Here is a 13272-nt window from a genome sequence, read left to right as displayed (position 1 = left end):
GAACTAGGGAGTATCCAGACACAAGTGTCTGTGAATAATGATTGCATCAGTTCAGTTGAGTTCTGTCTGCCTAGAGTTCGAGTCAAGTTTTGTTGGAGAACAGAACAGTCCTGTGTTCGTCTGTCATCTGCAAGTCTGTTTGTGTTGATTACCACTGAATACCGGCCGGGCTGTGGCGCAGCTGGCTAGTAATCAGCTGCTATAAATCACTACTGACCGAGAGGTCATGAGTTCGAAGCCCGGGTTGGGTTAAGCCTCCGACCATTAATAGCCCCGGCTTGCTGTTGACCTATGCAGCCCCAAAAGACAGTTGCACCTGTCAATTAGGGAAATTTAGGGAAACTTTATGCCGGAGGCTAATTTACAACACCATAAAACTGCCAGCAAAACACGAGGAAAGGAATGAGGAAGTACAGCCACTACTGGATGGTGAAGCAACAGCTCCCCCTGTGGCCGGAATCGTGACGTTGGAAAAATGTTAAAAATGCCTCTGTGTCTGTCTATACTGTATGTTGTTTGTCTGTTGGCATTGAATGTTTGCCATATATGTGTTCATTGTAATCCACCCTGAGTCCCCTTTGGGGTGAGAAAGAAGGGCGGAATATAAATACTGCAAATAAATAAATACAGTAAAACTTTGTAAGTAGTTTCACCAACGTCTCTGAGTGTCTCTTCGTTCTGCGCTCCACTGCTTCCATCCAACTACTGCCGCGCTGCAAATACTCTGACATTCCTTTGAGCCCTGCCTCGCCTTTCGTTCCGAAAACAGACCCACGAGGCAACACAATGCCATATAATGCAATAAAACAACAACCAAACCAACGGTGTTACGAAATGCAGCAATATCCTGAACGTATGCAAGGATTCTTATATATGACAATCCTCATAACAAATGAACTCCAAAGTCCACTTTTAGAAGGTTGGTTCACTTTGCTCCGCTTTCCAAAGTCTAAAGGCAAGGCTGGACTGAGACAAAACGGGGAAACAGCCTCAGGCCATGGATGTTGGGGGTCAGAAAGTGACATTAAGGTCATGGGGATGACACTTTATGTTCCCTGTAAATCGTGATCTTCATTCCCAAAACCATTATGTTGTCTTCAAAGGCAATGGAGTCGGCCAGTTGCCAGTCAAGTCAGGTTCCCCGACATGGGATTGTGGTGCCGGTGAAGGTGGCGTTTTGTTAGTTGCCTCCGGCAGAAAAACATCTAAAAACAAACGTCACCGAAGGAGAGCCGCACAGGACAAGCTCACAATTGCTGTTCAAACATTGCAACTTGGATTTTCCCTCATTCAATGAGAGATCGGCCTCTTGATCGTTCCAGTTGATGGCCATTTGAAAAGGATAATGAAGCTAAGGGGGCATCTACATTGCAGAATTAATGCAGTTTAAACCTACTTTAATTGCTATTGCTCAATGCTGTGGAATCGTGGCCTTTACTGTTTAGCATTCTAAGCAAATGATAAATCCAAGGATTCCATACCGTGTTTCCCCGAAAATAAGACAGTGTCTTATATTAATTTTTGCTCCCAAAGATGGTCTAGGTCTTATTTTCAGGGGATGTCTTATTTTTCCATGAAGAAGAATTCACATTTATTGTTGAACAAAATAAATGAGCATTATATACTGTACAGTAGTTGTCATCATAAACCAGCATAACCAGAAAAACTGTGAATCCTATCAAGAATTTCTTGTTACTACCAATATTTCCATGTACAACACTTTATAATACATACATTTACTGATCCTGTATGCTCTGGTGTTCTTTTTGGCGAGCATGCTGCCAACAAAAACTCTGCTAGGTCTTACTTTTGGGGGAGGCCTTATATTTAGCAATTCAGCAAAACCTCTACTAGGTCTTATTTTCTGAGGATGTCTTATTTTAGGGGAAACAGGGTAGTATAAAGCCAGTGCAGTTAAAGTGGTAGGAACTAATTCTATAGTGTAGATAGCTGAACTCCAAAACTCCAGCTGTCCCATTTGCTAAGGATTAATCCCCTGCTATCCCACTATTTCAGCTGCTTTGAAAATGTCCCAGTTTCCTCATTCTCCTCCTATTTCCCCCTTTGTCCTCAGCTAATTTCAATTGCTGCAAGTGTAAAACCAATTTAGTGTCATGAGTAGGTGAATCCCGTGTTTTTGTATACTTTTAGCAACTTTGCTCCTCATAGTGGTTCATTGCAAGCCATCTGCTCGTTGGTTTGATGTGAGTATTTTGGGCTGTATGGCCATGTTCCAGAAGCATTCTCTCCTGACGTTTTGCCCACATCTATGGCAGCCATCCTCAAAGGTTCCAATAGACTGCACAACCTCTGAGGATGCCTGCCATAGATGTGGGCAAAACGTCAGGAGAGAATGTTTCTGAAATATGGCCATACAGCCCAGAAAACTCACAGCAACCCAGTGATTCCGGCCATGAAAGCCTCCGACAACACATCTGCTCGTTCTTACCTCCTTCAGCTTTCCACTGGTGAAGGTTGGAGAGAGCACAGTGCGAATCCTCTTCCAGGTGTCATCTTCCGCCAAGGAAACAGCTTTTTCCAGCTTGCCAGTTGGGCCAAATTTCTGAAATTGATGTGGGAAAAACGAATTTGATGGCAGTGTAATCATCATATGGGAATGAATGTACGAGGGTTATCCAGAAAGTAGATTACGTTTTGGAATTTAAAATGAACAAAGTATAGGAGAAAACATTTACCATATGCAGTTGAAAGCCAGACCCAAATACCACTTCTCAACATAGTCGCTATTCAAATCTAGGCAGTTATCATAGCGATGAATGAGCTTGGCAACTTCTCCCCCACAAAACTCTGCCGCTTCTCAACATAGTCGCCATTCAAATCTAGGCAGTTATCATAGTGATGAATGAGCTTGGCAACTCCTCCCCCACAAAACTCTGCCGCTTCTCAACATAGTCGCCATTCAAATCTAGGCAGTTATCATAGTGATGAATGAGCTTGGCAACTCCTCCCCCACAAAACTCTGCCGCTTCTCAACATAGTCGCCATTCAAATCTAGGCACTTATCATAGCGATGAATGAGCTTGGCAACTCCTCCCCACAAAACTCTGCCGCTTCTCAACATAGTCGCCATTCAAATCTAGGCACTTATCATAGCGATGAATGAGCTTGGCGACTCCTCCTCCACAAAACTCTGCCGCTTCTCAACATAGTCGGGATTCAAATCTAGGCACTTATCATAGCGATGAATGAGCTTGGTAACTCCTCCCCCACAAAACTCTGCCGCTTGCGTCCTCAATGCAACATTTTGGCGACGATGTGCAGCTGCGGAAAGGGTGACCGGCTGGTTGAAGATGCAAGTGGCAGAGTTTTGTGGGGAAGGAGTTTCCAAGCTCATTCATCACTATGGTAAGTGCCTAGATTTGAATGGCGACTATGTTGAGAAGTGGTATTTAGGTGTGGCTTTCAACTGCATATGGTAAATATTTTCTCCTATATTTTGTTCATTTTTAATTCCAAAACGTAATCTACTTTCTGGATAACCCTCATATATCTGGAATGGATCGCATTAAGGATCTCTGTGGGATAATTCCAAATTTCCGCATCCTCTCCGCACCTTCAACCGTGCTTGTTCTTGGTGAAGGGAGTTGGACTGGAAAGTCCTTATGGTACATAATATTAAGAGTGACTCATCTCCAAGAGAGAGAGGATTGGTTTGGATCATCAGGTATTCAGAGTGATTTTTTTTCTCACCTTGTACGAAGTTAAAGTCTCAAATGAGAACTTACCCTCCGATTGGTGAACACCGTGTAGCACTCCTTCACTAATACCGCTTTGATGACGGCTGGATCAGTGACGGCCAGGACTGGAGTTCGGCCATCATAAAACCTAGAAGAAACATTGGTGGGTTTTTTAAATAAGAGATTTTGTGGCCCCGGGTCTTATTTATTTTCTTTCCATCTAAAAATTGAGTTGGTTAACCTAGCAATAATTTCAATGGAGACTGGCAAGTAAAAGGAATATATGCTGCTTACCCCCAGACTTTTCCATATTTTTTAAAGCAGGCTTTGTCAAATTGCAAGATTCCCTGCAATGAAACGTTTTAATACAGAGTCAAAATGAAGCACAACAATATACAATGATCAGTTGTTACAAAATTCAGTAAAAAGCAGAACATGCCCCAAAGAAATAGAGTCATTCAGTAAAGCTTCTACCCTCGTCCAGTGGTTTTTTTCATATCTTATCTTCAAAATAGGACCAGTATCTCGGATATATTCCTTAAAGTTTCAATTAAAACTCATAAGAAGATCTCAGTTTGCGTAGAGACGGATAAAGTCTTTCAGATACCCTGACCGTAAATCATTACTGTTGCTAGGTGGCTAGCCATTTAAAAACCCAAACATGAAACCACGTATCTCCATGACATCCAAATATAATGAAGGATCTGTGACTTATTTACTCTTTGGGTTCAGAATAAGGCAAGATCTGGGACCCAAGTTTGATCCTAGATACACTTGTTTTTACAAGCCACGGTTGAGTGGATTCAGACGTTACAAGGAACTTTGGTTAGTTGACAAAAGGAAATTTGTTTATCTTCACGTATGACATAAGAAAGTGAAGACAAAGGCAAGGTGAAGGGCATGAAGGGAGATTCTGGCAGCCACCCAGATTGCAAAATGTCAGTCAATATTTATGCACTTACATTGCGATAGGCCAAAGCAGTCCCGATGAAAGGGAGAGGGGTAGGTCCTGGAACGCCCAACTTTTTGAAGACACCGTAAGGCCAGATGCCATATCTGTAAAGCAGAAAAGTACGTTTGATAAAGCATCAGGGAGATGAAATGGTAGATTACCATGATGACCATTGTGTATATTGAAACAAACTACCGCCTCAGGAAGAAATGAGATTTTGGTTAGACAATGCATAAGAAGTGGCTCAGGGTGGGAAGGGGGATACACAGTGGTGAAGAAATATAGGTGGACAAATGTTCACAATGTAGTAGATATAAATCAACAGTAGATATAAAAGAATGATGCAAGTATTGTATGATACATTAAATATCTGCTATGTGATAAAAGTATTGTTTGAAATTTTTTAAATTCAATAAAAACTATTAAAAAAAACAAATTATATTACAACACAAAGCTTTGGTACCTTCTGTAGGATCATAAAATCATAGAGTTGGTTGTCTTAAAGGAGCTCTCCAAGGTACTGCCGAGATTAAAACATAGGGTTCAGCACCTTGGAGAGCTACTAAAAGGGTTGGAGTGGTTTTGCTGCCTGATGAAATGGGAACCAACAGCGACTACTAAGACCCATCCTTTTAAATGAACTCTAAATGCTAGAGCCATTTATGAAGAATTCAAAACATTGGATAGCTCTGAAAGTTCATGCCAAAACCTCAAGTCGATCCAATGCTACATTGACTATGCCAGTGATGGCCAACCTATGACACGCGTGTCAGCACTGACACGCCTAGCCATTTTTGCTGACACGCTGCCGCATGCAGATTGATTGGGTGACTATGTATTTTGTGGCCAAATTTGGTGTGATTTGGTCCAGTGGTTTTGTTGTTTACTCCATGGGAATTATGCACGTCTATATATATAAAAGGGTAATGGAATCACGGCACCGGACAAAACAACTAAACTAAATGCCCCACAACCTTGAAAATTGACAGCACAACCTCTCATCCACGCCTCTATGTTCATACAACAAAAAGAAAAGAAAAATTAAGTCCTAGCCACAGCAACGCGTGGCTGGGCACAGCTAGTATGTATGTATGTGTGTGTGTGTGTGTATGTATATATATATATATATATATATATATATATATATATATATACACATAATATTATTATATTATTCATTATTCATGACTACATTGAAACTAGAATAGAGAGAAATCAGCGTGGAAATTGCAAGAGGTACCATAGATCGTTGTACATGGAAATAATGGTAGTAAATAGTTTTTGATTTATTAAGTACAGTTATATATTACTACTATATATTTTTGTTATTTAAACTATAGATATTGTGAAATTATGGGTTTTTTTTCTCAAAGTGACACACCACCCAAGTCATGCTAGGTTTTTTTGGTGAATTTTGACATACCAAGTGCAAAAGGTTGCCCATCACTGGACTAGGCAATGGTGTCTAGTTTGTTGCTTTGTGCCTTTGTGTAATTTCTGATTTATTGGCAAAACTATTATGGGGATTTCTGGGGTCAATGGTGTTGCTACTAGAAGTTTACAATAGGCTTTTTCTAAGTAACAGGGAGGATCAGAACCTTTTCTGTTACAGCTGCCACAAGTTAATTGGGTGTGTTATCAACTTCTGCATAAAACAAGGCACTAAGTTTGCAAGCTTTGAGCTTTGCATTTGGCTTAGCTTGATGGCTCGTTGAGAGCTGAAGAAGCTGTTGATGGGAGTGGTTAATAATAATAATAATAATAATAATAATAATAATCTGCACACATCATCCGAAAATACATCACACAGTCCTAGACACTTGGGAAGTGTTCGACTTGTGAAATGAAATCCAGCATATCTATCTTGTTTGCTGTGTCATACAACGTCGTTGTGTCAATAATAATAATATTAATAATAATAATAATAATTTTATTCTTATACCCTGCCCCATCTCCCTGAAGGGACTTGGAGCAGCTTACATGGGGCCAAGCCCGGACACAACAATATAAAAGCGAAACAATAAAACAGATCAATCAAACAATAAAAACAAGTCATAAAAAAACCACATACAAAATAAGATGATAAAATCATGGATTGGATTCAAAGGATCTGGGCCAAAAGCGCTAAATATATCATGTCATCAGGGAAGGGTGGTTATGCAGTGTCTTGAGCAAGAAGCCGTTTGGAGTGCCAAGGAAAGCATGATAAGAACATTTTACAAAAACAAAGTTGCAATTTGTTTGCATGCTGCCGTTTGAAGACAAAGACTCACCAGAGATATTGTTTGTTATTGGTGAGAACAACTCTTCTGTTTTGTTTTGTGTTTTTGTGCAGTGAATAGAACTAAATTGTCTTTTCTACTTTAAAGCAACAGACTCATGTGTATTTTTTGAGTTCTTTTATCACACTAAGGGTTAAAAGGGGCTGAGATATTATGCGGGCTGCTATCATTATCCTGACAAATGCCACGCAAAGGGCTTCCATAGTTGAGCCAAAAACCAGGATTGCAGTGCAATGCTCAAACCACAATGCCATGCTGGAAAAATGTCCTAGCCTGTCCTAGAAAAGAAATGGCTGATGAATGTGGAAGAAAGCATTAAGCATAGCACTGAGGAAATGTCTTCTGCAGTATCGTGCAGCTGTGATTAAGAACGGAGAGACAGGGACAGAGAGACGGGAGCAAAGTGTGATGGCTTCCATGTTGGTAACGGGTAATTTACAAGAGAGAGACAAAAGAAAGAGTCTGGATACTGCAGATAGAAGGAGGAAAGTGATGTTCCATTTAAACAAAATTAGCTTAGCTGTTAGGGAGGAAAAAAACAGCGACACTTCATCCTTGCATAAAGAGAACACAATGTTGGGATGAAAGATCTTTGAAAGCGTTCCCAGAGGCGGTCAAGTTGTTAATGTTAACTCAGGAACCAAGCATTTCATCCTTTTCCCTCCCACTTTGGCAATAAGGGTTTTGCGAGAGTGTTTCATAAGCCCTGCTGTTGATAAAGCGCGGAAAGCGCCCGCTCGGTGCGACACACGTCTCCCGAGGAAGATAACCCCGAGGTAAAAGCAATCATTTCATAAAGGGAAAAGTGCCCTCGCGGAAGCCGGGCCTTCGGGGCTCGAGAAAGGAAGAGAGAGGCCGAGGTTTCTCTCCGGGCTCTTTGCCAAACCACGGTGCCGAGATAGAAAGCCGGAGCAAAAGAGCGCAAGAAGAGAGGAAAAATAAAAATGCTGCTTAGTTTACACATATTTATTGCTGAGGAAATCAAAGCCGGGTTCGGAGTTGTGGCCTGAATTGAAGAATCAAAGGAATTCTTTGTTTGGAGGATGGTTTATTCCCTTCCATTATTCCCTTCTTGATTTAAGGTGGTCTGCGTGCCGAAAAAAACACTTCGAGGCCCACTTTCTGGATCTTACCTATAAAACTACAACTTTTGGGGTCACCACAGGCCTCTTGTTGTTTGGGAGGTCACGGTTAGTTTAGGAGAAAGTCCATTTGTGCTCGGGAAGAAGAAATCTTTTGCTAGACTCGTTCAGTCACTTAGATTTATCTCTGTGTTGATTCACTGCAGTGCAGTGGTTTGACGGTAGACTACACTGTAAAATTAAAGCAGTTTGACTCTACTTTGCCTGCTATGGATTCCTAGGATTTGGTGAGGCAGAGAGGTGCTAAAAGCTCCTATGGGTCCATAGTGTTGAGCCATGGTAGCGAAAGTGGTGCCAAACTGTATTAATTTGACAGTGTGGATCAGGGGTTCTGAAGCTTTCTCAGCCAAATCTCCTCCGAACAAATTTCTCCAAGAAAAATTCAAAATAGGCTCATTGTAACACCGAAATGAGAGTCAGAATGATGTGAATGTTCCATGTTTGGACTTGGAGGCCAATTTGAAGTCCTGTCCAGTTCTGGAAACCCATTGAGTGACTTTGGGCAAGGCATACTTTCTTGGCCTCACAGGAAAACTGACTCTGAACAAATCTTACCAAGTAAAACCATAGGTTAATGCAGTGATGGCCAACCTATGACACGCGTGTCAGCACTGACACGCCTAGCCATTTCTGCTGACACGCTGCCGCATGCAGATTGATTGGATGACTATGTCTTTTGCGGCCAAATTTGGTGTGATTTGGTCCAGTGGTTTTGTTGTTTACTCCATGGGAATTATGCACATTACATATAATCATTCTATTATTGTTCTATTATTATTGTAGTATATTATTATATTATTACTATTCTATTATTATTATATTATTTATTATTCATGACTACATTGAAACTACAATAGAGAGAAATCAGCGTGGAAATTGCAAGATTGTTGTACATGGAAATACAGTAGAGTCTCACTTATCCAAACTAAATGGGCCGGCAGAAGCTTGGATAAGCGAATATCTTGGATAATAAGGAGGGAGTAAGGAAAAGACTATTAAACATCAAATTAGGTTATGATTTTACAAATTAAGCACCAAAACATCATGTTATACAACAAATTTGACAGAAAAAGTAGTTCAATATGCAGTAATGTTACGTTGTAATTACTGTATTTACGAATTTAGCACCAAAATATCACGATATATTGAAAGCATTGACTACAAAAATGCCTTGGATAATCCAGAGGCTTGGATAAGCGAGTGTTGGATAAGTGAGACTCTACTGTAATGGTAGTAAATAGTTTTTGATTTATTAAATACAGTTATATATTACAATTATATATTTTTGTTATTTAAACTATACATATTGCAAAATTATGGGGGGGTTTTCTCAAAGTGACACACCACCCAAATCATGCTAGGTTTTTTTGGTGAATTTTGACACACCAAGCGCAAAAGGTTGCCCATCATTGGTTTAGGAGAAAGTCCATTTGTACTCGGGAAGATGAAATCTATTGCTAGACTGAGTAGACTCATTCAGTCACTTAGATTTATCTAAGTATTGATTCACCGCATTGCAGTGATTTTGGAGTATTGTAAAAATGCGCCTACACTGTAGAATTAAAGCAGTTTGACTCTACTTTACCTGCTACGGATTCCTATGATATGTAGGATTTGGTGAGGCAGAGAAGTGCCAAAGGCCATGTTAAACTACAGCTCCCATGGGTCCATAGCGTCGAGCCATGGTAGCGAAAGTGGTGCCAAACTGTATTAATTTGACAGTGTAGATCAGGGGTTCTGAAGCTTTCTCAGCCTTGAAGGAAGCCAAACCTCCTCCGAACAAATTTCTCCAAGAAAAATTCAAAATAGGCTCATTGTAACACCGAAATTAGAGCCATAATGATGTGAAAGTTTCATGTTTGGACTTGGAGGCCAATTTGAAGTCTTGTCCAGTTCTGGAAACCCATTGAGTGACTTAGGGCAAGGCATACTTTCTTGGCATCACAGGAAAACTGACTCTGAACAAATCTTACCAAGTAAAACCATAGGATAATGGGTTTGATAGTGACTGGTGCTGTATAAGTGGATTGGAGTTCAGGAGAAACAAGAAACAGGTTACTTGTATACAAAACGCGGAGTCGCCATTCAAATTCAGGCACTTATCATAGCGATGAATGAGCTTGGCAACTCCTTCCCCACAAAACTCTGCCACTTGCGTCCTCAACGCAGCGTTTTGTATACAGAATATAGGACTATTTTGACTATGAATTGCATTTTACCTTTGTTACGCTTTAGCATTTTAATCCATAGGTGTTTATTGTTTTAGTTAAGGGATTTAGTATTATGCTTTACTTCAATTTTGTCTTCGGATGCATCTACACTGTCGAATTAATGGAGTTCGACACCAATTTGACTTACATGGCACCATGCTATGGAAGACTGGGAGTTGTAGTTTTGCAATGCTTCACTTTCTATGCCCAAGAGTGTCATCAAACTGCATTAATTCTACCATGTAGATACACCCATAGTTATATAGAAATGTGTTTCCCAATATAACAATAACAACAGCAGTAATAATAATAATAATAATAACCACACAGTCCTAAACACTTGGGAAGTGTTTGACTTGTGATTTTGTGATACGAAATCCAGCATACCTATCTTGTTTGCTGTGTCATACAATAATAATAATAATAATAATAATAATAATAATATACATCACACAGTCCTAGACACTTGGGAAGTGTTGATTTGTGATTTTGTGATATGAAATCCAGCATGTCTATCTTGTTTGCGGTGTCATAATAAAATAATAATAATAATAATAATAATAATAATAATAATAATAATAATAATATACATCACACAGTCCTAAATGCTTGGGAAGTGTTTGACTTGTGATTTTGTGATACGAAATCCAGCATATCAATCTTGTTTGCTGTGTCATAATAAAATAATAATAATGATGATAATAATAATAATAATAATAATAATAATAATAATAATAATAACTGGGTGCCATGCCAAAATATCTCAGCCGGCATTTGGAAACAATAGACATTGACAAAATTACGATCTGCCAACTGCAAATGGCCACCCGACTGGGATCTGCGTACATCATCCGAAAATACATCACACAGTCCTAGACACTTGGGAAGTGTTCGACTTGTGATTTTGTGATATGAAATACAGCATATTATTGCTGTGTCATACAATAATAATAATAATAATAATCCAGCATATCTATCTTGTTTGCTGTGTCATAATAAAATAATAATAATAATAATAATAATAATAATAATAATAATAATAATATACATCACACAGGTCCTAGACACTTGGGAAGTGTTCGACTTGTGATTTTGTGATACGAAATCCAGCATATCTATCTTGTTTGCTGTGTCATAATAATAATCATAATAATAATAATAATAATAATAATAATAAACACAGTCCTAGACACATGGGAAGTGTTCGACTTGTGATTTTGTGATACGAAATCCAGCATATCTATCTTGTTTGCTGTGTCATAATAATAATAATAATAATAATAATAATAATAATAATAATAATAATAAACACAGTCCTAGACACATGGGAAGTGTTCGACTTGTGATTTTGTGATACGAAATCCAGCATATCTATCTTGTTTGCTGTGTCATAATAATAATAATAATAATAATAATAATAATAATAATAATAAACACAGTCCTAGACACATGGGAAGTGTTCGACTTGTGATTTTGTGATACGAAATCCAGCATATCTATCTTGTTTGCTGTGTCATACAATAAAATAATTATTATTATTTATTTATTGCCCGCCTCTCCTTGCGGGTATATCTCTTTTCTTTCTATTCTCGCTTGTCCTTTGTTTTTGTTTTTATTTTACTCTGATTGTGAATTACAATTAATCAATAAGTTAGAAGTTTTCTTAAAGTTACTTACAGCATCAAGAGACCTAAGGACAGGATTAGAAGAGCCCAGGTCTCCGTGGAGAAGTAAGAGAGGAGATCCATCCTGGTTAATATTCTCTCCGTCTGGACTCTGGCAGCCGATCGTCACGTTTGACACTGAAGATCTTATCTGCTTCAACTCAAGTAGATCAGTGACTTACTATGGCTTTGGGACACATTTATTCTCCTTCAAAGGGGTGGAGCAAATGCCCAGGTGAGGTGGCAACTGGCTGGCATATAATTTGGGGGCCTTTAAAATCAATCAGGCACAAAGGGCAGTTCTTTTGACCACTTTTTTCCATTTCTCCAAACCTTACGTAACTTTCCAGTCATCCCAGTTATGTTGTTAAAGTAGAGGTAACTTCTCAAGCTTTTTCAGCCACGGAGCCCTTTATGAATAATAATAATAATAATAATAATAATAATAATAATAATAATAATAATAATAATAAAACTTTATTTATATACCGCCCTATCTCCCGGATGGGACTCAGGGCGGTTTACAGTCATCAAAGCAAACACAAACAAACACATAACAACATAATACACATTATTAAACAAAGTAAAACAATACAATTATAACAATAAATCAATAAATGAAGCAAAAGTTTTTTGTGGAGCCCCAAGAAATGTTTATATATGATACTATATTATGTTATATATAATGTATATGGTGCTCCATGCAATCATGCCAGCCACCTGACCTAGGAGGTATCTAAGGACAACGCCGGCTCTTCAGCTTAGAAATGGAGATGAGCACCAACCCCCAGAGTCGGATTTAACGTCAGGGAAAATCTTTACCTTTACTAATGTGTATGTATCAGGCATAGGCTAACTTTTGAAGAACAATTTGAACCAACATAAACCTAACAGTATTTCAGTAGAAGACTCCTGGGGCCACCCATTCCAACAAAAGCACAATCAAGGCACTCCCAACAGATGGCCATTCGGGCCTTTGTAGTAGTAGTAGTAGTAGTAGTAGTAGTAGAAGTAGTAATAGTAATAGGAGCAACCCCAGGAGCCACCCAGTCCAACCCCTTCTGCCTTGCAGGAAAATCACAATCAAAGCACCCCTAACAGATAGCCATTCAGGCCTTTGTAGTAGTAGTAATAGTAGTAGTAGTAATAGGAGCAACCGCATGAGCCACCCAGTCCAACTCTTTCTGCCTTTCAGGAAAAGCACAATCAAAACATGCCCAACAGATGGCCATTCGGACCTTTGTAGTAGTAGTAGTAGTAGTCGTAATAGTAATAGGAGCAACCCCAGGAGCCACCCAATCCAACTCCTTCTGCCTTGCAGGAA

General features: G+C 39.2%; 1 protein-coding gene across 1 annotated transcript in view; it reads right to left on the bottom strand.

Moving 5' to 3' along the window:
• Nucleotides 1–12124, bottom strand: part of LOC100558437 (cytochrome P450 3A9) — a 31696-nt gene extending 19572 nt beyond the window's left edge. The window contains exons 1-5 of the mRNA XM_062964462.1: nt 11962–12124; nt 4661–4754; nt 3993–4045; nt 3747–3846; nt 2450–2563 (exon numbers count right to left, since the gene is read on the bottom strand). Coding sequence (XP_062820532.1) covers nt 2450–2563; nt 3747–3846; nt 3993–4045; nt 4661–4754; nt 11962–12032 — 432 coding nt within the window. The 5' untranslated portion in view covers nt 12033–12124. The remainder of the gene's footprint in view (nt 1–2449; nt 2564–3746; nt 3847–3992; nt 4046–4660; nt 4755–11961) is intronic.
• Nucleotides 12125–13272: the final 1148 nt, after the last annotated feature.

Source organism: Anolis carolinensis, unplaced genomic scaffold, assembly GCF_035594765.1.
Source record: "Anolis carolinensis isolate JA03-04 unplaced genomic scaffold, rAnoCar3.1.pri scaffold_13, whole genome shotgun sequence".
Classification (NCBI taxonomy): domain Eukaryota; kingdom Metazoa; phylum Chordata; class Lepidosauria; order Squamata; family Dactyloidae; genus Anolis; species Anolis carolinensis.
Note: the sequence above shows the minus strand (reverse complement) of the source record. Positions and strands in the feature narration are given on the sequence as shown.